The sequence below is a fragment of the Pseudophryne corroboree genome, chromosome 3 (assembly GCF_028390025.1).
Source record: "Pseudophryne corroboree isolate aPseCor3 chromosome 3, aPseCor3.hap2, whole genome shotgun sequence".
NCBI classification, from domain to species: domain Eukaryota; kingdom Metazoa; phylum Chordata; class Amphibia; order Anura; family Myobatrachidae; genus Pseudophryne; species Pseudophryne corroboree.
In genome coordinates this window covers 321,590,734-321,618,333 of record NC_086446.1, presented here as the reverse complement: position 1 = coordinate 321,618,333, position 27,600 = coordinate 321,590,734, and the positions used below count along the sequence as shown (strand labels likewise).

The window sequence follows — 27,600 nt, the reverse complement described above, 5'->3', positions numbered from 1 at the left end:
TTCGCCACACGTGGTGATAATGTTGTGCGGTCACCTCCTTTCTGGCTTTGACCAGGGTAGGAATGACCTCTTCCGGAATGCCTTTTTTCCCTTAGGATCCGGCTTTCCATCGCCATGCCGACAAACGCAGCTGCGGTAAGTCTTGGAACAGACATGGTACTTGCTGAAGCAAGTCCCTTCTTAGCGGCAGAGGCCATAAGACCTCTGTAAGCATCTCTTGAAGTTCCGGGTACCAAGTCCTTCTTGGCCAATCCGGAGCCATGAGTATAGTTCTTACTCCTCTACGTCTTATAATTCTCAGCACCTTAGGTATGAGAAGCAGAGGAGGGAACACATACACCGACTGGTACACCCACGGTGTTACCAGAACGTCCACATCTATTGCCTGAGGGTCTCTTGACCTGGCGCAATACCTGTCCCGTTTTTTGTTCAGACGGGACGCCATCATGTCCACCTTTGGTATTTCCCAACGGTTTACAATCATGTGGAAAAAACTTCTCAATGAAGTTTCCACTCTCCCGGGTGGAGGTCGTGCTGAGGAAGTCTGCTTCCCAGTTTCCATTCCCGGGATGAAAAACTGCTGACAGTGTTATCACATGATTTTCCGCCCAGCGAAAAGTCCTTGCAGTTTCTGCCATTGCCCTCCTGCTTCTTGTGTCGCCCTGTCTGTTTACGTGGGCGACTGCCGTGATGTTTTTCCCACTGGATCAATACCGGCTGACCTTGAAGCAGAGGTCTTGCTAAGCTTAGAGCATTATAAATTTACCCTTAGCTCCAGTATATTTATGTGGAGAAAAGTCTCCATACTTGATCACACTCCCTGGAAATTTTTTCCTTGTGTGACTGCTCCCCAGCCTCTCAGGCTGGGCTCCGTGGTTACCAGCATCCAATCCTGAATGCCGAATCTGCTGCCCTCTAGAAGATGAGCACTCTATAACCACCACAGGAGAGACACCCTTGTCCTTGGATATTGGGTTATCCGCTGATGCATCTGAAGATGCGATCCGGACCATTTGTCCAGCAGATCCCACTGAAAAGTTCTTACGTGAAATCTGCCGAATGGAATTGCTTCGTAGGAAGCCACCATTTTTACCAGGACCCTTGTGCAATGATGCACTGTTTTTAGGAGGTTCCTGACTTGCTCGGATATCTCCCTGGCTTTCTCTTCCGGGAGAAACACCTTTTTCTGGACTGTGTCCAGAATCATCCCTAGGCACAGCAGACGTGTCGTCGGGATCAGCTGCGATTTTGGAATATTTAGAATCCACCCGTGCTGATTGTAGCAGTATCCGAGATAGTGCTACTCCGACCTCCAACTGTTCCCTGGACTATGCCCCTATCAGGAGATCGTCCAAGTAAGGGATAATTAAGACGCCTTTTCTTCGAAGAAGAATCATCAATTCGGCCATTACCTTGGTAAAGACCCCAGGGTGCCGTGGACAATCCAAACGGCAGCGTCTGAAACTGATAGTGACAGTTCTGCACCACGAACCTGAGGTACCCTTAGTGAGAAGGGCAAATTTGGGACATAGAGGTAAGCATCCCTGATGTCCCGGGACACTATATAGTCCCCTTATTCCTGGTTCGTTATCACTGCTCTGAGTGACTTCATCTTAATTTGAACCTTTGTAAGTGTTCAAAAACAAATTTTTAGAATAAGTCTCACCTAGCCTTCTGGCTTCAGTACCACAATATAGTGTGGAATAATACCCCTTTTCTGTAGTAGGAGGGGTAATTTAATTATCACCTGCTGGGAATACAGCTTGTGAATTTTTTCCCATACTACCTCCTTGTCGGAGGGAGACTTGGTAAAGCAGACTTCAGGAGCCTGCGAAGGGGAAACGTCTCGACATTCCCATCTGTACCCCCGGGATACTACTTGTAGGATCCAGGGGTCCTGTACGGTCTCAGCGCCATGCTGAGAACTTGTCAGACGCGGTGGAACGCTTCTGTTCCTGGGAATGGGCTGCCTGCTGCAGTCTTCTTCCCTTTCCTCTATCCCTGGGCAGATATGATCTTATAGGGACGAGAGGACTGAGGCTGAAAAGACGGTGTCTTTTTCTGCAGAGATGTGACTTAGGGTAAAAAACGGTGGATTTTCCAGCAGTTGCCGTGACCACCAGGTCCGATGGACCGACCCCAAACAAGTCCTCTTCCTGTATACGGCCATACTGTGCCGTTTGGAATCTGCATCACCTGACCACTGTCGTGTCCATAACATCTTCTGGCAGTTATGGACATCGCGTTTATTCATGATGCCAGAGTGCAAATATCCCTCTGTGCATCTCGCATATATAGAAATGCTCTATAGTCAATAAAATACTGTCCCTGTCAAGGGTATCAATATTTTTAGTCAGGGAATCCGACCAAGCCACCCTAGCTCTGCACATCCAGGCTGAGGCGATCGCTGGCCGCAGTATAACACCAGTATGTGTGTATATACTTTTTATTATATTTTCCAGCCTTGTCAGCTGGTCCTTGAGGACGGCCCTATCTATAGACGGTACCGCCACTTGTTTTGATAAGCGTGTGAGCGCCTTATCCACCTTAAAGGGTGTTTCCCAACGCGCCCTAACTTCTGGCGGGAAAGGGTATACCGCCCATAATTTTCTATCGGGGGGAACCCACACATCATCACACACTTTATTTAATTTATCTGATTCAGGAAAAACTATGGTAGTTTTTTCACATCCCACATAATACCCTCTTTTGTGGTACTTGTAGTATCAGAAATACGTAACACCTCCTTCATTGCCTTTAACGTGTGGCCCTAATAAGGAATACGTTTGTTTATTCACCGTCGACACTGGATTCAGTGTCCCTGTCTGTGTCTGTGTCGACCGACTAAAGTAAACGGGCGTTTTAAAACCCTTGACGGTGTTTTTGAGACGTCTGGACCGTACTAATTGTTTGTCGGCCGTCTCATGTCGTCAACCGACCTTGCAGCGTGTTGACATTATCACGTAATTTCCTAAATAAGCCATCCATTCCGGTGTCGACTCCCTAGAGAGTGACATCACCATTACAGGCAATTGCTCCGCCTCCTCACCAACATCGTCCTCCTACCTGTCGACACACACGTACCGACACACAGCACACACACAGGGAATGCTCTGATAGAGGACAGGACCCACTAGCCCTTTGGAGAGACAGAGGGAGAGTTTGCCAGCACACACCAAAAACGCTATAATTATATAGGGACAACCTTATATAAGTGTTTTCCCTTATAGCATCTTAATATATATATAAGCATATCGCCAAATTAGTGCCCCCCCTCTCTGTTTTAACCCTGTTTCTGTAGTGCAGTGCAGGGGAGAGCCTGGGAGCCTTCCCTCCAGCCTTTCTGTGAGGGAAAATGGCGCTGTGTGCTGAGGAGATAGGCCCCGCCCCTTTTTCGGCGGCCTCGTCTCCCGCTCTTAACGGATTCTGGCAGGGGTTAAATATCTCCATATAGCCTCCGGAGGCTATATGTGAGGTATTTTTAGCCAAAATAGGTATTCATTTGCCTCCCAGGGCGCCCCCCTCCCAGCGCCCTGCACCCTCAGTGACTGCCGTGTGAAGTGTGCTGAGAGGAAAATGGCGCACAGCTGCAGTGCTGTGCGCTACCTTTAGAAGACTGAGGAGTCTTCTGCCGCCGATTCTGGACCTCTTCTTACTTCAGCATCTGCAAGGGGGCCGGCGGCAAGGCTCCGGTGACCATCCAGGCTGTACCTGTGATCGTCCCTCTGGAGCTGATGTCCAGTAGCCAAGAAGCCAATCCATCCTGCACGCAGGTGAGTTCACTTCTTCTCCCCTAAGTCCCTCGTTGCAGTGATCCTGTTGCCAGCAGGACTCACTGGAAAATAAAAAACCTAAGCTAAACTTTCCTAAGCAGCTCTTTAGGAGAGCCACCTAGATTGCACCCTTCTCGGCCGGGCACAAAAATCTAACTGGCTTGGAGGAGGGTCATAGGGGGAGGAGCCAGTGCACACCACCTGATCCTAAAGCTTTACTTTTTGTGCCCTGTCTCCTGCGGAGCCGCTATTCCCCATGGTCCTTTCAGGAACCCCAGCATCCACTAGGACGATAGAGAAAAAGAAGATTCAACATAAATAAGCAATACATATACTTTGCTATGTTCATGAGTGCATCACAAAAAACTTCCAGCAGCATGTTAACGCTCTCTTGGTACAAACCGCTTACATCCTTCATTTATAGCATTTCCTTTCATGTTCATAAATACAACACATTTGTAAAATAAAATTGAAGAGAGCAGTCATACCTATTTCACATAATGTTTCAAATGGGGACCATAGGAAGGGATTTAGACTAAGGCTCTTTTGGTAACATTCTGATCCTTTGGCCAACCGGTCAGTTTTGCTGCAAAGAGATTAATGGCATAACAACATACATTAGTGGTCACTGTCGATCAATTCGCTGTAAATCTTTTTAGATACGGCATATTCTGGAGCCAAAAAGATCCTTAAACCAAACCTGTGAACAGATTCTCTATTAATATTTTTTGCATTACTATGCACAGTACCTTATGCAAATTAACAGGTCTTTAATTACCTACCGGTAAATCCTTTTCTCGTAGTCCGTAAAGGATACTGGGGATCTATTTTGTACCATGGGGTATAGATGGGTCCACTAGGAGCCATGAACACTTTAAGAATTTGATAGTGTGGGCTGGCTCCTCCCTCTATGCCCCCCCTACCAGACTCAGTCTAGCAAACTGTGCCCGAGGAGACGGACATTCTTAGAGAGAAGGATAGATAAGGTGGGCCTGTACGGATTTAGGAACCGCCAATCCCGCCGTGGAATAAGCATGCTGGATAGTGAGCCTGATCCAGCGCACAATTGACTGCTTTGAAGCAGGACACCCAATCCTATTGGGATCGTAAAGAACAAACAGTGAGTCCGATTTCCTGTGATGAGCTGTTCTCTTCACATACACCTTCAAAGCCCTCACAACATCCAAGGACGGAGTAACAGGTGTCGGTAAAAACCTGAACCACAATAGGTTGGTCGATGTGAAACGCAGACTCCACCTTAGGAAGAAATTGCTGACGAGTCCCGAGTTCAGCTCTGTCCTCATGGAAAATTAAATAGGGGCTCTTGTAAGACAACGCCCCCAGCTCCGACACACGTCTTGCTGAAGCCAAGGCCAACAGTGTGACAGTCTTTCAAGTAAGATATTTTACGTTTAGCTCCTGTAACGGTTCAAACCAATCCGACTGAAGGAACTGCAGCACCAAATTGAGATCCCAAGGTGCCGTTGGAGGCACAAAGGGAGGTTGGATGTGCAGAACACCTTTCAAGAACGTCTGGACATCAGGGAGTGAAGCCAATTGTTTCTGAAAGAAAATCGACAAGGCCGAAATCTGGACTTTTATGGAGCCCACATCCACACCCGGCTGCAGGAAAAAGCAGGAAACGTCCCAGATGAAATTCAACCACAGAATACTGTCTGTTCTTACACCAAGAGATGTATTTCTTCCAAATACGATGACTATGTTTAGACGTTACCCCTTTCCTGGCTTGGATCATAGTCGGGATGACCTTGTCAGGGATGTCTCTCCTAGCTAGAATCAGCCGTTCAATTTCCATACCGTCAAACATAGCCATGGTAAGTCTTGATAGGGCCCTGTTGCAGAAGATCCTCGCGAAGAGGTAGAGGCCACGGATCTTCCAGGAGCATCTCCAGAAGGTCTGCTTACCAGACCCTTCTTGGACAGTCCGGAGCAATGAGAATTGCTTTAACCTTTTCCTTTTTCATTCTTTTCAGTATTCTTGGGCTCAGAGGAAGTGGAGGAAACACGTACACCATCTGATAGACCCAAGGAGTCATCAGGGCATCCACTGCCATTGCCTGTGGGTCTCTCGACCTGGAACAGTAGCGCTTGAGCTTGCTGAGACGAGTGGCCATCATGTCGATTTGCGGATATCCTTATCGACGTGTCAAGTACCTGAACACCTACGGGTGAACCCTACTCCCCCCGGGTGCAGGTCAGGACTGCTGAGGAAGTCTGCTTCCCAGTTGTCTACTCCCAGAATGAAGACCGCCGACAACGCCGCAGCGTGTTTTTCTACTCAGAGGACAATTCTTGACACCTCTGACATTGCTGCTATTCTTTTCGTTCCGCCCTGTTGGTTTATGTACATCACTGCCGTCACATTGTCCGACTGGACCTGAATGGCCCGATCTTGAAGAAGATATGAGGCCTGCAGAAGGGCGTTGTATATAGCCCTGAGTTCCAGAATGTTGATTGGAAGGACTACTTCCTGACTTGACCATCTTCATTGAAACTGCACCCCCAGGGTGACTGCTCACCAACCTCTGAGTCTTGCGTCTGTGGTTAGCAGAACCCAATTCTGAATCCCAAACCATCGGCCCTCGATTAGGTGAGAAGTCTGTAGCCCCCACAGAAGGGAGATCCCGGCCTCTGGCGACACACGGATCCTCTGGTGCATGTGAAGATGTGATCTGGACCATTTGTCCAATAGATTGAGCTGGAAGGTTCTTGCATGAAACCTTCCGTACTGAAGAGCCTCGTAAGAGGCCACCATTTTCCCCAGAAGGCGAATGCACAGATGCACCAATATCCGGGTTGGCTTCAGGACATCCCACACCATTGACTGGATTACCAATGCCTTTTCCAACGGAAGAAAAACTTTCTGCAACTCTGTGTCCAGTATCATTCCCAGAAAAGGGAGCTTCCGAGTTGGCTCTAAGTGAGATTTCGGAAGATTTAGAAGCCACACGTGATCCAGGAGTAGTTTGGTTGTGAGGCCAATGCTGTTCAACCTCTCCCTGGATGGTGCCTTTATCAGAAGATCGGAATTATGTTCACTCCCTGCTTGCGGAGGAGAAACATCATCTCTGCCATCACCTTGGTGAACACTCTCAGTGCCGTGGAGAGACCAAATGGCAGGGCCTGGAACTGGCAGCGACAGTCCTGCAGTGCAAACCGCAGATAAGCCTAGTGAGGCGGCCAGATCGGAATGTGAAGGTACGCATCCTTGATATCCAGAGAAAATAAGAATTTACTTACCGATAATTCTATTTCTCATAGTCCGTAGTGGATGCTGGGAACTCCGTAAGGACCATGGGGAATAGCGGCTCCGCAGGAGACTGGGCACAAAAAGTAAAAGCTTTAGACTAGCTGGTGTGCACTGGCTCCTCCCCCTATGACCCTCCTCCAAGCCTCAGTTAAGACACTGTGCCCGGACGAGCGTACATAATAAGGAAGGATCTTGAATCCCGGGTAAGACTCATACCAGCCACACCAATCACACCGTACAACTCGTGATCTGAACCCAGTTAACAGTATGATAACCGTAGGAGCCTCTGAAAAGATGGCTACCAACAATAAACAACCCGATTTGTTTGTAACAATAACTATATACAAGTATTGCAGACAATCCGCACTTGGGATGGGCGCCCAGCATCCACTACGGACTATGAGAAATAGAATTATTGGTAAGTAAATTCTTATTTTCTCTGACGTCCTAGTGGATGCTGGGAACTCCGTAAGGACCATGGGGATTATACCAAAGCTCCCAAACGGGCGGGAGAGTGCGGATGACTCTGCAGCACCGAATGAGAGAACTCAAGGTCCTCCTCAGCCAGGGTATCAAATTTGTAGAATTTAGCAAACGTGTTTGCCCCTGACCAAGTAGCTGCTCGGCAAAGTTGTAAAGCCGAGACCCCTCGGGCAGCCGCCCAAGATGAGCCCACCTTCCTTGTGGAAAGGGCTTTTACAGATTTTGGCTGTGGCAGGCCTGCCACAGAATGTGCAAGTTGAATTGTACTACAAATCCAACAAGCAATCGTCTGCTTAGAAGCAGGAGCACCCAGCTTGTTGGGTGCATACAGTATAAACAGCGAGTCAGATTTTCTGACTCCAGCTGTCCTGGAAACATATATTTTCAGGGCCCTGACTACGTCCAGCAACTTGGAGTCCTCCAAGTCCCTAGTAGCCACAGGTACCACAATAGGTTGATTCATGTGAAACGCTGAAACCACCTTAGGGAGAAATTGAGGACGAGTCCTCAATTCCGCCCTATCCGAATGAAATATCAGGTAAGGGCTTTTATAGGATAAAGCCGCCAATTCTGATACGCGCCTGGCTGAAGCCAGGGCCAACAGCATTACCACTTTCCATGTGAGATATTTCAAATCCACTGTGGCAAGTGGTTCAAACCAATGTGATTTTAGGAACCCTAAAACTACATTGAGATCCCAAGGTGCCACTGGAGGCACAAAAGGAGGCTGTATATGCAGTACCCCTTTGACAAACGTCTGAACTTCAGGCACTGAAGCCAGTTCTTTCTGGAAGAAGATCGACAGGGCCGAAATTTGAACCTTAATGGATCCTAATTTTAGGCCCATAGACAATCCTGCTTGCAGGAAATGTAGGAAACGACCCAGTTGAAATTCCTCCGTAGGGGCCTTCTTGGCCTCACACCACGCAACATATTTTCGCCAAATGCGATGATAATGTTTTGCAGTTACATCCTTCCTGGCCTTGATCAGGGTAGGGATGACTTCATCTGGAATGCCTTTTTTCTTCAGGATCCGGCGTTCAACCGCCATGCCGTCAAACGCAGCCGCGGTAAGTTTTGGAACAGACAAGGTCCCTGCTGGAGCAGGTCCTTCCTTAGAGGTAGAGGCCACGGGTCCTCCGTGAGCATCTCTTGCAGCTCCGGGTACCAAGTTCTTCTTGGCCAATCCGGAGCCACGAGTATCGTTCTTACTCCTCTCCTTCTTATGATTCTCAGTACTTTTGGTATGAGAGGAAGAGGAGGGAACACATATACCGACTGGAACACCCACGGAGTTACCAGAGCGTCCACCGCTATTGCCTGAGGGTCCCTTGACATGGCGCAATATCTGTCCAGTTTCTTGTTGAGACGGGACACCATCATGTCCACTTTTGGTTTTTCCCAACGGTTTACAATCACTTGGAAGACTTCTGGATGAAGTCCCCACTCCCCCGGGTGGAGGTCGTGTCTGCTGAGGAAGTCTGCTTCCCAGTTGTCCACTCCCGGAATGAACACTGCTGACAGTGCTTTCACATGATTTTCCGCCCAGCGGAGAATCCTTGCAGCTTCTGCCATTGCCCTCCTGCTTCTTGTGCCGCCCTGTCTGTTTACGTGGGCGACAGCCGTGATGTTGTCCGACTGGATCAATACCGGTTGACCCTGAAGCAGAGGCCTTGCTTAACTTAGGGCATTGTAAATGGCCCTTAGCTCTAGGATATTTATGTGAAGAGACGTTTCCATGCTTGACCACAAGCCCTGGAAATTTCTTCCCTGTGTGACTGCTCCCCAGCCTCTCAGGCTGGCATCCGTGGTTACCAGCATCCAATCCTGAATGCCGAATCTGCGGCCCTCTAGAAGATGAGCCTTCTGTAACCACCACAGGAGAGATACCCTTGTCCTTGGAGATAGGGTTATCCGCTGATGCATCTGAAGATGCGATCCGGACCATTTGTCCAGCAGATCCCACTGAAAAGTTCTTGCATGGAATCTTCCGAATGGAATCGCTTCGTAAGAAGCCACCATTTTCCCCAGGACTCTCGTGCACTGATGCACTGACACTTGTCCTGGTTTTAGGAGGTTCCTGACTAGCTCGGATAACTCCCTGGCCTTCTCCTCCGGGAGAAACACCTTTTTCTGGACTGTGTCCAGAATCATCCCTAGGAACAGTAGACGTGTTGTTGGAATCAGCTGTGATTTTGGGATATTTAGAATCCACCCGTGCTGACGTAGCACTACCTGAGATAGTGCTACTCCGACCTCTAACTGTTCCCTGGACCTTGCCCTTATCAGGAGATCGTCCAAGTAAGGGATAATTAATACGCCTTTTCTTCGAAGAAGAATCATCATTTCGGCAATTACTTTGGTAAAGACCCGTGGTGCCGTGGACAATCCAAACGGCAGCGTCTGAAACTGATGACAGTTTTGTATCACAAACCTGAGGTACCCTTGGTGAGAAGGGTAGATTGGGACATGGAGATAAGCATCCTTGATGTCTAGAGATACCATATAGTCCCCTTCTTCCAGGTTCGCTATCACTGCTCTGAGTGACTCCATCTTGAATTTGAACCTTTTTATGTAAGTGTTCGAAGATTTTTGATTTAAAATTGGTCTCACCGAGCCGTCCGGCTTCGGTACCACAAACAGCGTGGAATAATACCCCTTTCCCGGTTGTAGGAGGGGTACCTTGATTATCACCTGCTGGGAATACAGCTTGTGAATAGCTTCCAATACTGCCTCCCTGTCGGAGGGAGACGTTGGTAGAGCAGACTTCAGGAACCGGCGAGGGGGAGAAGTCTCGAATTCCAATTTGTACCCCTGTGATACTACCTGCAGGATCCAAGGGTCCACTTGCGAGTGAGCCCACTGCGCGCTGAAATTCTTGAGACGGCCCCCCACCGTGTCCGAGTCTGCTTGCAGAGCCCCAGCGTCATGCTGAGGACTTGGCAGAAGCGGGGGAGGGCTTCTGCTCCTGGGAAGAGGCTGCATGGTGCAGTCTTTTTCCCCTTCCTCTGCCCCGGGGCAGGAACGAGCGGCCTTTTTCCCTCTTGCCCTTATAGGGACGAAAGGACTGGGTTTTAAAAGACGGTGTCTTTTTCTGCTGAGAGGTGACCTGGGGTAAAAAGGTGGCTTTTCCAGCCGTTGCTGTGGCCACCAGGTCCGATAGACCGACCCCAAATAACTCCTCCCCTTTATACGGCAATACTTCCATATGTCGTTTGGAATCCGCATCACCTGACCACTGTCGCGTCCATAACGTTCTTCTGGCAGAAATGGACATCGCACTTACTCTAGATGCCAGGGTGCAAATATCCCTCTGTGCATCTCGCATATATAGTAATGCATCCTTTAAATGCTCTATAGATAATAATATACTGTCCCTATCCAGGGTATCAATATTTTCAGTCAGGGAATCCGACCAAGCCACTCCAGCGCTGCACATCCAGGCTGAGGCGATCGCTGGTCGCAGTATAACACCGGTATGTGTGTATATACCTTTTAAAATATTTTCCAGCCTTCTATCAGCTGGTTCCTTGAGAGCGGCCGTATCAGGAGACGGTAACGCCACTTGTTTTGATAAGCGTGTGAGCGCCTTATCTACCCTAGGGGGTGTTTCCCAACGTGCCCTAACCTCTGGCGGGAAAGGGTATAGTGCCAATAATTTATTAGAAATCAGCAGTTTTTTATCGGGGGAAACCCACGCTTTATCACACACCTCATTTAATTCATCTGACTCAGGAAAAACCACTGGTAGTTTTTTCACACCCCACATAATACCCTTTTTTGTGGTACTTGTAGTGTCAGAAATGTTCAATGCCTCCTTCATTGCCGTGATCATGTAACGTGTGGCCCTACTGGACATTACGTTTGTCTCGTCACCGTCGACACTGGATTCAGTATCCGTGTCAGGGTCTGTGTCGACCATCTGAGGTAACGGGCGTTTTAGCGCCCCTGACGGTGTCTGAGACGCCTGAACAGGCACTAATTGATTTGTCGGCTGTCTCATGTCGTCAACAGTTTTTTGCAAAATGCTGACATTGTCACGTAATTCTTTAATTACTACCATCCAGTCAGGTGTCGACTCCCTAGGGGGTGACATCACTAACACAGGCAATTGCTCTGCTTCCACATCATTTTCCTCCTCATACATGTCGACACAATCGTACCGACACCCAGCACACACACAGGGAATGCTCTGATAGAGGACAGGACCCCACTAGCCCTTTGGGGAGACAGAGGGAGAGTTTGCCAGCACACACCAGAGCGCTATATATATACAGGGATAACCTTATATAAGTGTAACTCCCTGTTATAGCTGCTGTATTTATATATTAGCTGCCAATAGTGCCCCCCTCTCTGTTTTACCCTGTTTCTGTAGTGCAGGACTGCAGGGGAGAGTCAGGGAGCCGTCCTTCCAGCGGAGCTGTGAAAGAAAATGGCGCTTGTGTGCTGAGGAGAAAGGCTCCGCCCCCTTCACGGCGGCCTTTTCTCCCGCTTTTTTTCAGGAAACTGGCAGGGGATAAATGCATCCATATAGCCCAGGAGCTATATGTGATGCATTTTTTTTTAGCCATATAAGGTTTTTATATCGTTTTTATTGCGTCTCAGGGCGCTCCCCCCCAGCGCCCTGCACCCTCAGTGACCGGAGTGTGAAGTGTGCTGAGAGCAATGGCGCACAGCTGCAGTGCTGTGCGCTACCTTATTTGAAGACAGGAACGTCTTCTGCCGCCGCTTTCTCCGGACCTCTTCGCTCTTCTGGCTCTGTAAGGGGGCCGGCGGCGCGGCTCCGGGACCCATCCAGGCTGAACCTGTGATCGTCCCTCTGGAGCTAATGTCCAGTAGCCAAGAAGCCCAATCCACTCTGCACGCAGGTGAGTTCGCTTCTTCTCCCCTTAGTCCCACGATGCAGTGAGCCTGTTGCCAGCAGGACTCACTGAAAATAAAAAACCTATTTAAACTTTTACTTCTAAGCAGCTCAGGAGAGCCACCTAGCTTGCACCCTTCTCGTTCGGGCACAAAAATCTAACTGAGGCTTGCAGGAGGGTCATAGGGGGAGGAGCCAGTGCACACCGGCTAGTCTAAAGCTTTTACTTTTTGTGCCCAGTCTCCTGCGGAGCCGCTATTCCCCATGGTCCTTACGGAGTTCCCAGCATCCACTAGGACGTCAGAGAAACTAGGAATTCCCCCTCCTCCAGACCTGAGATCACCGCTCTCAGAGACTCCATCTTGAATACAATCGTAAGTACGGGTTCAACGATTTTAGATTCAAAATCGGCCTTACCGAACCGTCCTGTTTCGGTGCTACAAACAAGTTGGAATAATATCCCTTGTTTTATAGATGAGGTGGAACTGGAACAATGACCCGAGTATGTACCAGTTTTTGAATAGCATCCTGTAAGGTTATACTTGCCTCTTGTGAAACTGGTAAGCCTGATTTGAAGAATCTGTGAGAGATAGGAGCTCCTGGAACTCCAGTCTGTAGCCCTGGGAAATAAAATCTATGACCCAGGGATCCTGGCATGATGTTGTCCAGATGTGACTGAAAAATCTTAGTCGGGCTCCCACCTGCCAGTCCTCCAGGCCTCGCGGTCCACCGTCATGCTGAAGGCTTTGAGGCAGCAGAGCTTCAGCTCTGTTCCCGAGAACCAGCAGCTGCCGTTTTCCGTGGTTTACCTCTAGCGCCTCTGGTGGCTGTAGAAGAACCACTGGTTTTGTCCTTAAACTTGGCAGTCCGAAAGGACTGTAGGTTAGGTCCTGAGAAGGCCTTCCTGGCTGGGGGAGCTGCAGAAGGAAGATACGTGAACTTACCCGCAGTAGCTTTGGAGATCCAATTGTCTAGTTCATCTCCAAATAAGGCCTCTCCTGTGAAGGGTAGGCCTTCCACGTCCTTCCTGGAGTCCGCGTCCGCAGTCTACTGACGTATCCATAAGCCCCTGCGTGCTGACACTGCCACAGCAGTGGTGCGTGCATTAAGCAAGCCTATTTCTTTTATGGCTTCCACCATAAAGTTCGCAGAGTCCTGTATATGTTGCAGGAGTAAAACAATCTCCCCCCTAGATACGGAATCCAACCCCTCAATTAGGTTAACTGACCATTTAGCAATGGCTTTGGTAATCCACGCACATGCTATAGTGGGTCTCTGGGCTACCCCAGCAGCCGTATACTAGGATTTGAGTGTGGTCTCAATTCTATGATCAGCAGTGTCTTTCAGGAGAGCTGCACCAGGGACAGGTAACACTATTTGTCGTGACAGCCTGGATAATGATGCATCCACTATCGGTGGATCTTTCCTTTTCCTCCTGAGGATAGGAAAAAATGGGAAGTATGAGAGTAACATTTTAGGGATTTGATTTTATTTTATCAGGATTAACCCACGGTACTTCAAACAGGATATTCAGTTCCCTTGACCCAGGAAAAGTGACTCGTGGCTTCTTTTTGACATTATAATAGGATTCCTCACACTCCTCTGTCACCTTATCAGGAATTTGCAGAACGTCACTGACAGTTTCTATAAGAGCCTCTATTCCCTGTGACAGAGCAGCACCCCCCCCCCCCCCCCCCCACCCTCCAAATCCACCTCACCCTCCTCCATGTCTGACCCATCATCATCGGAGCCAGACTGCAGGATATGGGCCAGAGTACGTTTTTGCAGACAAATGGCAGGGGGCTGAGACGCTGGTTTGGTGACTCTGTTCATAAAACTCATCAACAGACTGTTTTAAGTATTGCACCTCTTTCTCATTGCGGGACAATTTAGAAGAAATCTGGGAAATAATTCCTTTAATAGTATCCAGCCATGCTGGCTCTGCCCCACTAGCCTGGGAAGGTACACTGTAGTGAGCACCCTGGGGAAGAGGAACACTCAGCCGTACATGAAACACACTCTTTGCCTGACATATTGCAAATGTGACAGCACACACACAGGAAAAGGTTAAGAGCATAATAAACCAACAAAGAGCCCTTCCAGGGAGAGAGAGAGAAATTATGGAGCCAGCAAACCGCGGCCTTATCGCCAATGCCAAGCTTAGCCGGGTCGCAGACTAAGTACCCAGATTGGGGACTTACTACACTAATAATCGCTCCCCCCTGCTATGACCACCTGGTACGGCCGAGGTAAGCTGGAGTCACTCTGGAGGAGCTGCGCGTCTCTGTCAGTCAGCGTCTGTGTCCACTGCATAGGGAAAATGGCACTGGTGAGCTGCTGGATCTGCTCATAGTGAAGCACCGCCCTTTTAATGGAACGCGGTCTTCCCGCTTTTTTATACTGGCTGAAGTAATTTAGTGCTTAAAATGCAGTCATAATTGGTTTAAGTCTGTGTTTGCCAGCGTGGGTATTGTGTACTGCGACTCAGTTCGCCCCCTCAGAAGCTGTGCGTCTGCACTGTGTAATGGCTCCTAGTGGACCCATCTATATCGCATGTTACTAAATGGATCCCCAGTATCCTCTAGGACGTAAGAGAAATTTTATTGAGTGTGCTATAAGCTTCCACCAGCCCTAACAGTAGCAGTACTGTAAGGTATACACGAAGCAAGCAAGAGAATGAGAACTGTCAAGTTTACAACCTAGACCTGGTATGCAAGTTGGGTTGTCAGGCTACCAGTTTTCTCTATACTGTATATAGTACTGCTTATGAGGCTGAAGGAAGCCTGCACATGAGAAGCAACTGAAACAAAGGGGGTCATTCCGAGATGATCGTAGCTGTGCTAAATTTAGCACAGCTACGATCATTCACACCGACATGCACGGGGACGCCCAGCAAAGGGCTAGTCCGGCCCGCATGTCAGTGCCGCCCCCCCACAGAAGTGCAAAGGCATCGCACAACGGCGATGCCTTTGCACTTCAAGAGTAGCTCCCGACCAGCGCAGCTTTAGCGTGCTGGCTGGGAGCTAGTCGTCGTTCCCCGCAGTGTGACATCACACAGACGCCCCCCCCCCCCCCCCCAAACGGTCCAGCCATGCCTGCATTGGCCGTCCAGCCCCCTCCCGCCCAGCGACCGGCACTGCTTCAGAGGCGATCGCTAGGCAACGACGGCTGCCATGCGCCGGCGTACTGCGGCGCATGCCCAGTTCTGACCCGATTGCTGTGCTGAGAGAAACTGCAGTGAGTGATCGGGTCGGAATGACCCCCAAAGTTGGAAAGATAGGCACTCCGCTGGAGAATAGGGCTCCAATAATTTAAAATAACTGTAATTTACATGGTGGTCCCAATAGCTGTGGAGCAGGAGGATTGTAGAATAAAAGAATAAAAGAAATATTGCTGAATACCATCACTGGATACCAGATTGCGAGAAACATACACATCGGATAACATCAATATTCATGGCAGTACACAGAGGAAGGCATAACTGGAGTTAGAGCTCACCAATATACATGGCCAAGCAGCGACAGTGTAAAGCAGGCAGAGTCTCCAAACTCTGTAACTATCTCCTCCTGGCTCTTTTGTTTATTCAGCACACCACCTGACAAGATCTGCTCACCCTCTGCCAGTCTGCAAGGGAAGAGGAGACAAGGATGAACAGGCCAAAAGGAACAAAATAGATTTCTAAAAACATGACGAAGATGACCAGACAATGATTTGCAACAGAAGACGACAGGCAGAAAAAAAAAGACTAAACTAAAAAGGGGGCATGTGAATAATAATAGTAAAAAGAAAGAAAACAGTAGCTATGCTTGTAGGCAAAGCAAACTGGAAGACTAGGTGGACCAGTAGATTGTAAAGTATATATGTAAATACTAAAGAAAGCAAAAGAAACCCTTAAATGGCGAAAATTATTTCCAATGGGCAAGAAAAAGTATAATCACATCTTAAAAAAAATAAAAACAAAAACCCTCCAAACACCTTCTAGTAACATTGACAAGTATATAAATAGGTATAATACCTATGCCTTACTTTCTACATTTTTCTTGTAAGAAAAGTAATTACTTGAGATTTGGGGCCGGATGTAACAAGTTCAGCAGCTGTGCGGGATGCTGGCCGAACACAGACTTTTTATTTTTAAAGGGGCAAGGGGTTAGGCTGCGGGAGGGAACGTTTAGAGTTAGGCTGTAGGGGAGTGGGTTAGGGTAAAAATACTTACTGGGATCTGTCAAGATTTTGACTGTTTGCATTCTTCCCACCCTGTTTTGCACATAAAACCAATTAACCATTAAACAAAAGCTGGACCTAAAAACACACATACATATATTATATATATTACTTAGTGCAAATGCCAGCACTCAGGGGGATAAGCATATACTGTACTTACTTACTTACCGGGTGCCTTCCATAAACTGCAGCTAGACTGAGAGGTATAGAAAATAAACAAACAAAATCTGCAGCACTCTGGATTAAATAAACAGACTCCGGATAGCATTATTGCTTGAATTGTTTTGTTTGACATTAGAAAGATACAAGCATGTGAACTATTGTACAATTAAATAAAAGTAATAATGTAACCGAAACTGAATGTGTTAATACTGAATATTGGACATTTGGTGGATACATCTGATTTATACTTAGAAACTGTGCCTAAATTATTTTTACATTTTGAGCCTATCCTTTTATGTCGTTTTTCTTTTCTAAAAGATACTTTATGGGGTGTATTCAATAGATGTCGGATCCTTACCGACAGAAAGGATCTGACATCTTAGTATTCAATGAGACAGGATTTGGCAGTTCACGACAATGCCAATCAGACTTTTTTTTTTTTTTAAAGTCGGATTGACATTGTCGGAACAGAGTCCAAAACCTGTCGGATTTGGCCGAGGAATCCGACAAAACACGTGAATAATCTGCTGATCCAAGTGTTTTCTGACAAGTCAGAATTGCCGACTTGTCGGAAAAAGACTGAATAGGTCAGAACATTTTCCGTCCTAAAAAAAAAATAAAAAAAATAAATTTAAAATCAGAAACTGACGTATATTTCCGACAAGACGGTAGTTTCGGACTACAACTGAATACCCCCCTTAGACTTTATTTTTGGGAGCTTGTAGGTTTTTTGGTATTGTGTGGTGCTGGTGGATTGTAAGCAGGGAAAACCTAGACTTTTATAAAATGTTGCTGTCTAATCTAAAGCAAGATAGAGTCAAAGGCTTCCTTTGGCGCATAGGGGAAACTTGAAAAATGAGGAAGTAATAGTACTTTCCTAACTCAAATGGTACGATGTTTTATTTGGCGTACCCCCACTCACGCTGATATGAAGTAAATTATACACATCAAGGTATCTTTAATAATCCTATATCAAGATAGTCCTGGATGTCGTACCCCAACTCACACGTAAATGGGAATCTGGACTCCTATCAAGGAGACACAATATCTATTGCCTAGGGATCCAACAGGGAGTGAACCCACTTGTGGCTGAAATTTCGAAGACGTGCCCCCACCGGGCCTAGCTCCGCCTGTGGAGCCCCAGCGACATGCGGTGGATTTTGTAGAGGCCGGGGAGGACTTCTGTTCCTGGGAACTAGCTGTGTTGTGCAGCTTCTTTCCTCTGCCCCTGCCTCTGGCAAGAAAGGACGCACCTCGGACTTTGTTTCTTTGTGATCGAAAGGACTGCATTTGATAATGTTGTGCTTTCCTAGGCTGTGCTGGAATATAAGGCAAAATATCAGAATTACTAGCTATAGCTGTGGAGACCAGGTCCGAGATCCCTTCTCCACACAATCCTCAGCCTTGTAAGGTAAACCTTCCATATGCCTCTTAAGTCGGCATCACCTGTCCATTGCATGTTCCACAGGACACGTCAAGCAGAAATCGACATAGCGTTGACTCTAGAACCCAGTAGACTAATGTCTCTTTGGGCATGTTTTATATATATATCTAAGACAGCATCTTTTATATATATATATATATATATATATATATATATATATATATATATATATATATATATATATATATATATATATATATATACATACATACATACATACATATACATACTAGGGTCTCAATCTCTGCTGATAAGGTATCTGTCCACGCTGCTACAGCGCTATAAACCCATGCCGACACAATCGCCGGTCTGAGTAGTGTACCAGAATGTGTGTAAATGGACTTCAAAGTACTTTTACTGCATGCTATCTGCAGGATCCCTGAGGATAGCTGTTAAGTCAGCGCTACCTTTTGGGCAAACGTGACACCCTAGGGGAAGATTCCCATCACATCCTGGCCCTAATAGGGAAAGGATACTCCCTGAGAATTCTTTGTGGGAAACTGCAGTCTCTTGTCTGGAGATTCCAGCTCTTTTTCTTCATGAGAGGAGGGAAATTTACCTCAGCTTTCTTCCCCTTAACATGTGTACCCTTGTGTCAGGGACAAATGAGTCATCAGTGATATGCAAATCATCTTTTATTACAATAATCATATATTGAATACCTTTCAGCCATTTTGGCTGTAACTTTGCATTATCGTAGTCGACACTGGAGTCAGACTCCGTGTCGATATCAGTGTCTATTATTTTGGATAGTGATCATTGAGAGACTCTGAAGGTCTCTGCGACATAGGGACAGACATGGGTAGATTCCCTGTCTGTTCTCTAATCTTTTGTGCAATAAACTTTCCTTAGCACTTAATTTCACATATCCAAACAGGTGTCGGCGTTGTCGACGGAGACACCACTCACACACACATTTGCTCCATCACCTCCTTAGGGGAGCCTTTTACCTCAGACATGTCGACACACACGGACCGACACACCACACACTCAGGGAATGCTCATCTGAAGACAATTCCCCCACAAGGCCCTTTGGAGAGACAGAGAGAGAGTATGCCAGCACACACCCCAGCGCTATAACCCCAGGAATATCACAGTAACTTAATGTTAACCCAGTAGCTGCTGTTTATATTGATTTTTGCGCCTAATTATGTGCCCCCCCTCTCTTTTTACCCTCTTCTACCGTGTATCTGCAGGGGAGAGCCTGGGGAGCTTCCTCTCAGCGGAGCTGTGGAGAAAAAATGGCGCAGGTGAGTGCTGAGGAAGAAGCCTCGCCCCCTCGATGGCGGGCTTCTGTCCCGCTTAAATATACATTTTCTTGGCGGGGGCTCATACATATATACAGTACCCAACTGTATATATGTGTACTTTTGCCAAAAGAGGTCCATATGCTGCCCAGGGCGACCCCCCCTGCGCCCTGCACCCTTACAGTGACCGGAGTATGTGAGGTGTGTGGGAGCAACGGCGCACAGCTGCAGTGCTATGCGTTACCTCAGTGAAGAACGGAGTCTTCTGCCGCCGATTTCGAAGTCTTCTTGCTTCTCATACTCACCCGGCTTCTGCCTTCCGGCTCTGCGAGGAGGACGTCGGCGCGGCTCTGGGATCGGACGACGAGGGTGAGATCCTGTGTACGATCCCTCTGGAGCTAATGGTGTCCAGTAGCCTAAGAAGCAGGACCTAGCTTCAGAGAGTAAGGCTGCTTCTCTCCCCTCTGTCCCACGATGCAGGGAGTCTGTTGCCAGCAGAGCTCCCTGAAAATAAAAAACCTAACAAAATACTTTCTCACAGCAAGCTCAGGAGAGCTCACTGAACAGCACCCAGCTCGTCCGGGCATAGTCTCAAACTGAGGTCTGGAGGAGGGACATAGAGGGAGGAGCCAGAGCACACCAAAATCTTAATTCTTTCTTAAAGTGCCCATGTCTCCTGCGGAGCCCGTCTATTCCCCATGGTCCTTACGGAGTCCCCAGCATCCACTAGGACGTTAGAGAAACAGGAGAACTCTTCTTCCTCCCCCCCCCCCCCCCCCCACACACACGTTAAGGACCCTGCATCTAATGCCTGTGAGTCAGCTAGAGACAAGCAATTGTGCCTGCCTCCAAAATGTACAATGGTGCAGGCATCCACCAGTAAGCTGCCTCTGTTGCAGGTGTAACAAATTGCAGCATCTATCACCTACAGATATTGTTTTATGGCTGACAAGTATGGACAGGTCTCTCATACTAACAGGATGTACGCTTCATCACCACAGTTAATGTGGTCTCTCTGTACATCCTCTGCAGAGGGGTGTAGTATGGTATACCGGCACCGGAATCCCGACACCCGGCATACCGACAACTATTCTCCCTCTTGGGGGTCCACGACCCCCCTGGAGGGAGAATAAGTAGCGCGCCTCCGTGCCTACAGCGGGCTCATTTGCGCCCGTCCAGCTGCTGGTATGCCCAAGAGGAAGAATAGTTGTTGGTATGCCGAGTGTCGGGATTCCGGCGCCGGGATCCCAAAAACCGGCACACTGAATACCACCCCTGCAGATATGTAATTTCATCAGAGCTGGCCAGCGAGTGGGAACTGCAGGAATATCGGTCAACAAGTCTGTATCTTTCTAAAATTTTATCTGGCAAAGTAGGTGTTACCATACAAAACCATAGTCTGTCATGTCGCCGGCAGTGGGCGAGGATTAGAACATTTCTTCCTTGCAGAAAACATTTCTGACCAGGTAACTTTTTTTTATGCTGTCCATTTTGGGAGCACTGTAATGTATAGAGAAAGGAAAGCATTGCAACAGGTTTCGAATTAATGCAGTGGTTCTCAAACTGTGTGCCGTGGCACCCTGAAGTGCCTCGGGACACTTGCAGGGGTGCCTTGGATTGGTAGTACAGGACCAATTCAAATTTATTTATGGTCAATGTAATAACAGATTATATAAAAAACAAATCTGGACAAATGTCACAGACTTGTTAGTATCTGGCGCTAATGATAAGAAATCGTCGACTTAAATAAACCTAGTGTTAATTGGCAGCTGAGTAAAAGCAACTTGCTAAGTTGCTTGTGATTAAGACTAATAGACAAGAAAAAAAGATTACTCTGCGCCAAGAGACACTAAATCAAACCACAGTGTGCAGTCTGTCATGTATAGTAATTGACTCAGTAAGACTTCAGATATATGTAACCACTTTTATATTTGATCTGTTAAAATAACAAAATAAGACACATAAGTAACATATACTTTGTAACAATTAGCTATTCTATATGGAAGCAATAAAAATAGTATACAATATGTTTAAAACTAACTTGTTGGCTCTGTTTGGTTAGAATTAGATTACTTAACACTGGCGTCCCAGTGTCTAATTGAGTAAAAAGTCCTGCACTGAAATGACACAGTCTCTTGATAAATAGCTTACAGGAATTGCAGTGTATAATTACCCATGTGCTGGTTCCTGGAAAAATTAAATGCAGGGTCCGTTTTGTAGAATAATGCACATGTGCAGGTAATCAGTATGGTATGAAATTACCGTTCCAAAAGGTAAAGCTCACACTGGTTGTTTAATTTATCAGGAAGCCTCTAGGATTATTTCCACGTAGCGGGTATTAGACCTTAACGCGTTTCGTCTCCTAGCAACCGGAGACTTCATCTGTCTTGAGGAAGCCTCCGGTTGCTAGGAGACGAAACGCGTTGACGCCCACTCCATATTGGTTTTCTGTTTGGTCCAACCTGCCCATTGAGCTTATTCACGGCTCTTTACAGTCTCAGCACACTACTACACGCTGCACGCCGGGCGCTCCAGCCGGCGGCCACCCGCTGATACCATCGTTTACGGCTTCCTGCAGTTGTTTCCAGCCGGCGGTCTCCCGCTGTGTCTACCGTCTACGGCTCTCCACTGTCATCTCAGCCGGCGGGCATCCGCTGATCACCGCTCACGACTGCTTACAGTTGCCTCAATAACAACCAGGACTCCACCTGCCTATATCGGGTTAATGCCATTGTCCTCCGCTGTGAGGTCTAATACCCGCTACGTGGAAATAATCCTAAGTTTATGACCCACTGAATTTACTGTATGTACGGAGCGTTAATGAAGACTTTATGAATTTATAAGTTCTAGGCTAAGTTTTTTAAAAACCCACATAGTTTATCTACATAACCAGATGAAGACAATCCCATGTTGAGTGATAAAGGTGTAGGATTTACATTTACCACATAGTGATACTGCCCCATAATCAGTGTCTAGTAAGATAGCATTAGGTGTCATGTGCAGAAAGCTGCAACATTTAGCAAAGGGATAAAAATGTGATTTTTCTGTGCATAGCAGACTCCCTGTATTTAGAACTACTGATGACGTACAATAAAGAGAGCAACCCAGCGGCTGTAATGCAGATAAGACTGGACAAAAGTTTGAACTTCTTTTTTTAATGGCTCTTTAAAGTGAAAAAATAGGATTTTAATTACCTACAGTAAATCTTTTTCTCGTAGTCCGTAGAGGATACTGGGGTCCATATTAGTACCATGGGGTACAGATGGGTCCACTAGGAGCCATGGGCACTTTAAGAACTTGATAGAGGGAGGAGCCAGCCCACACTATGCCCCTCCTACCAGACTCAGTCTAGGAAACTGTGCCCGGGGAGACGGACATACTTTGAGAGAAGGATATAACACATAAAGCAATGAGGTAACGAACCAACACAGAAACAATAAGTTAGCAGAGCTAACCAGAACAGAGGAAAGCAACACTAACTATAGAAGGATAGCAACACTAACCAAACATGGAACAGGGAAGCAACAGCAAACCCATCCAATAACACTTACAACCAGGTAAGCAGAAAAACAAAGCAAAGAGGTAGGCGCCCAGTATCCACTACGGACTACGAGAAAAGGAATTACTGGTAGGTAATTAAAAATAAGATTTTACTTACCGATAAATCTATTTCTCGTAGTCCGTAGTGGATGCTGGGGACTCCGTCAGGACCATGGGGAACAGCGGCTCCGCAGGAGACAGGGCACAAAAGTAAAAGCTTTAGGATCAGGTGGTGTGCACTGGCTCCTCCCCCTATGACCCTCCTCCAAGCCTCAGTTAGGATACTGTGCCCGGACGAGCGTACACAATAAGGAAGGATTTTGAATCCTGGGTAAGACTCATACCAGCCACACCAATCACACTGTACAACCTGTGATCTGAACCCAGTTTACAGCATGATACAGCGGAGCCTCTGAAAAGATGGCTCACAACAATAATAACCCGATTTTTGTAACAATAACTATGTACAAGTATTGCAGACAATCCGCACTTGGGATGGGCGCCCAGCATCCACTACGGACTACGAGAAATAGATTTATCGGTAAGTAAAATCTTATTTTCTCTGACGTCCTAGTGGATGCTGGGGACTCCGTCAGGACCACGGGGATTATACCAAAGCTCCCAAACGGGCGGGAGAGTGCGGATGACTCTGCAGCACCGAATGAGAGAACTCCAGGTCCTCTTTAGCCAGGGTATCAAATTTGTAGAATTTTACAAACGTGTTCTCCCCCGACCACGTAGCTGCTCGGCAGAGTTGTAATGCCGAGACCCCTCGGGCAGCCGCCCAGGATGAGCCCACCTTCCTTGTGGAATGGGCCTTGACAGATTTAGGCTGTGGCAGGCCTGCCACAGAATGTGCAAGTTGAAATGTGCTACAAATCCAACGAGCAATCGTCTGCTTAGAAGCAAGAGCACCCAGTTTGTTGGGTGCATACAGGATAACAGCGAGTCAGTTTTCCTGACTCCAGCCGTCCTGGAAACCTATATTTTCAGGGCCCTGACAACATCTAGCAACTTGGAGTCCTCCAAGTCCCTAGTAGCCGCAGGTACCACAATAAGCTGGTTCAGGTGAAATGCTGACACCACCTTAGGAAGAAACTGGGGACGAGTCCGCAGCTCTGCCCTGTCCGAATGGACAATCAGATATGGCTTTTGTGAGACAAAGCCGCCAATTCTGACACTCGCCTGGCCGAGGCCAGGGCCAACAGCATGGTCACTTTTCATGTGAGATATTTCAAATCCACAGATTTGAGCGGTTTAAAATGTGATTTGAGGAATCCCAGAACTACGTTGAGATCCCACAGTGCCACTGGAGGCACAAAAAGGGGGTTGTATATGCAATACTCCCTTGACAAACTTCTGGACTTCAGGAACTGAATCCAATTCTTTCTGGAAGAAAATTGACAGGGCCGAAATTTGAACCTTAATGGACCCCAATTTGAGGCCCATAGACACTCCTGTTTGCAGGAAATGGAGGAATCGACCGAGTTGAAATTTCTTCGTGGGGCCTTCCTGGCCTCACACCACGCAACATATTTTCGCCACATGTGGCGATAATGTTTTGCGGTCACCTCCTTCCTGGTTTTGACCAGGGTAGGAATGACCTCTTCCGGAATGCCTTTTTCCCTTAGGATCTGGCGTTCCACCGCCATGCCGTCAAACGCAGCCGCGGTAAGTCTTGGAACAGACCTGGTACTTGCTGAAGCAAGTCCCTTCTTAGCGGCAGAGGCCATGAGTCCTCTGTGAGCATTTCTTGAAGTTCCGGGTGCCACGTCCTTCTTGGCCAATCCGGAGCCACGAGTATAGTTCTTACTCCTCTACGACTTATAATTCTCAGTACCTTGGTTATGAGAAGCAGAGGAGGGAACACATACACCGACTGGTACACCCACGGTGTTACCAGAACGTCCACAGATATTGCTTGAGGGTCTCTTGACCTGGCGCAATACCTGTCCAGTTTTTTGTTCAGGCGGGACGCCATCATGTCCACCTTTGGTCTTTCCCAACGGTTCACAATCATGTGGAATACTTCCCGATGAAGTCCCCACTCTCCCGGGTGGAGGTCGTGCCTGCTGAGGAAGTCTGCTTCCCAGTTGTCCACTCCCGGAATGAACACTGCTGACAGTGCTATCACATGATTTTTCGCCCAGCGAAGAATCCTTGCAGTTTCTGCCATTGCCCTCCTGCTTCTTGTGCCGCCCTGTCTGTTTACGTGGGCGACTGCCGTGATATTGTCCCACTGGATCAATACCGGCTGACCTTGAAGCAGAGGTCTTGCTAAGCTTAGAACATTGTAAATTGCCCTTAGCTCCAGTATATTTATGTGGAGAGAAGTCTCCAGACTTGATCACACTCCCTGGAAATTTTTTCCCTGTGTGACTGCTCCCCAGCCTCTCAGGCTGGCATCCGTGGTCACCAGGACCCAGTCCTGAATGCCGAATCTGCGGCCCTTTAGTAGATGAGCACTCTGCAGCCACCGCAGAAGAAACACCCTTGTCCTTGGAGACAGGGTTATCCGCTGATGCATCTGAAGATGCGATCCGGACCATTTTTCCAGCAGATCCCACTGAAAAGTTCTTGCGTGAAATCTACCGAATGGAATCGCTTCGTAAGAAGCCACCATTTTTCCCAGGACCCTTGTGCAATGATGCACTGACACTTTTCCTGGTTTTAGGAGGTTCCTGACTAGCTCGGATAACTCCCTGGCTTTCTTCTCCGGGAGAAACACCTTTTTCTGGACTGTGTCCAGAATCATCCCTAGGAACAGCAGACGTGTCGTCGGAAACAGCTGCGGTTTTGGAATATTTAGAATCCACCCGTGCTGTCGTAGAACTACTTGAGATAGTGCTACTCCGACCTCCAACTGTTCTCTGGACCTTGCCCCTATCAGGAGATCGTCCATTTTCTTTGAAAAAGAATCATCATTTCGGCCATTACCTTGGTAAGGACCCGGGGTGCCGTGGACAATCCAACCGGCAGCGTCTGAAACTGCTAGTGACAGTTCTGTACCACGAACCTGAGGTACCCTTGGTGAGAAGGGCAAATTGGGACATGGAGGTAAGCATCCCTGATGTCCCGGGACACCATATAGTCCCCTTCTTCCTGGTTCGCTATCACTGCTCTGAGTGACTCCATCTTGATTTGAACCTTTGTATGTAAGTGTTCAACTATTTCAGATTTAGAATAGGTCTCACCGAGCCGTCTGGCTTCAGTACCACAATATAGTGTGGAATAATACCCCTTTCCTTGTTGTAGGAGGGGTACTTTGATTATCACCTGCTGGGAATACAGCTTGTGAATTGTTTCCACTACTGCCTCCCTGTCGGAGGGAGACGTTGGTAAAGCAGACTTCAGGAACCTGCGAGGGGGAGACGTCTCGAATTTCCCATCTGTACACCTGGGATACTACTTGTAGGATCCAGGGGTCCACTTGCGAGTGAGCCCACTGCGTGCTGAAACTCTTGAGACGACCCCCCCCACCGCACCTGAGTCCGCTTGTACGGCCCCAGCGTCATGCTGAGGACTTGGCAGAAGCGGTGGAGGGCTTCTGTTTCTGGGAATGGGCTGCCTGCTGCAGTCTTCTTCCCTTTCCTCTATCCCATGGCAGATATGACTGGCCTTTTGCCCGCTTGCCCTTATGGGGACGAAAGGACTGAGGCTGAAAAGACGTTGTCTTTTTCTCCTTTATACGGCAATACTTCCATGTGCCGTTTGGAATCTGCATCACCTGACCACTGTCGTGTCCATAAACAACTTCTGGCAGATATGGACATCGCACTTACTCTTGATGCCAGAGTGCAAATATCCCTCTGTGCATCTCGCATATATAGAAATGCATCCTTTAAATGCTCTATAGTCAATAAAATACTGTCCCTGTCAAGGGTATCAATACTTTCAGTCAGGGAATCCGACCAAGCCACCCCAGCGCTGCACATCCAGGCTGAGGCGATCGCTGGTCGCAGTATAACACCAGTATGTGTGTATATACTTTTTAGGATATTTTCCAGCCTCCTATCAGCTGGCTCCTTGAGGGCGGCCCTATCTGGAGACGGTACCGCCACTTGTTTTGATAAGCGTGTGAGCGCCTTATCCACCCTAAGGGGTGTTTCCCAACGCGCCCTAACTTCTGGCGGGAAAGGGTATACCGCCAATAATTTTCTATCGGGGGAAACCCACGCATCATCACACACTTCATTTAATTTATCTGATTCAGGAAAAACTACAGGTAGTTTTTTCACACTCCACATAATACCCTTTTTTGTGGTACTTGTAGTATCAGAAATATGTAACACCTCCTTCATTGCCCTTAACAAGTAACGTGTGGCCCTAAAGGAAAATACGTTTGTTTCTTCACCGTCGACACTGGAGTCAGTGTCCGTGTCTGTGTCGACCGACTGAGGTAAAAGGACGTTTTAACGCCCCTGACGGTGTTTGAGACGCCTGGACAGGTACTAATTGGTCTGCCGGCCGTCTCATGTCGTCAACCGACCTTGCAGCGTGTTGACATTATCACGTAATTCCTTAAATAAGCCATCCATTCCGGTGTCGACTCCCTAGAGAGTGACATCACCATTACAGGCAATTGCTCCGCCTCCTCA

At 47.7% G+C, this 27,600-nt stretch overlaps 1 protein-coding gene across 2 annotated transcripts in view; it reads right to left on the bottom strand.

The window, feature by feature from the left end:
* Positions 1 to 27,600, bottom strand: part of CDC27 (cell division cycle 27) — a 255,809-nt gene that overhangs the window by 157,200 nt on the left and 71,009 nt on the right. For both annotated transcript variants that reach the window (XM_063959474.1, XM_063959475.1), the window contains 2 exons: positions 15,887 to 16,012; positions 4,262 to 4,359 (listed from right to left, as the gene is read on the bottom strand). In XM_063959474.1, coding sequence (XP_063815544.1) covers positions 4,262 to 4,359; positions 15,887 to 16,012 — 224 coding nt within the window. The remainder of the gene's footprint in view (positions 1 to 4,261; positions 4,360 to 15,886; positions 16,013 to 27,600) is intronic.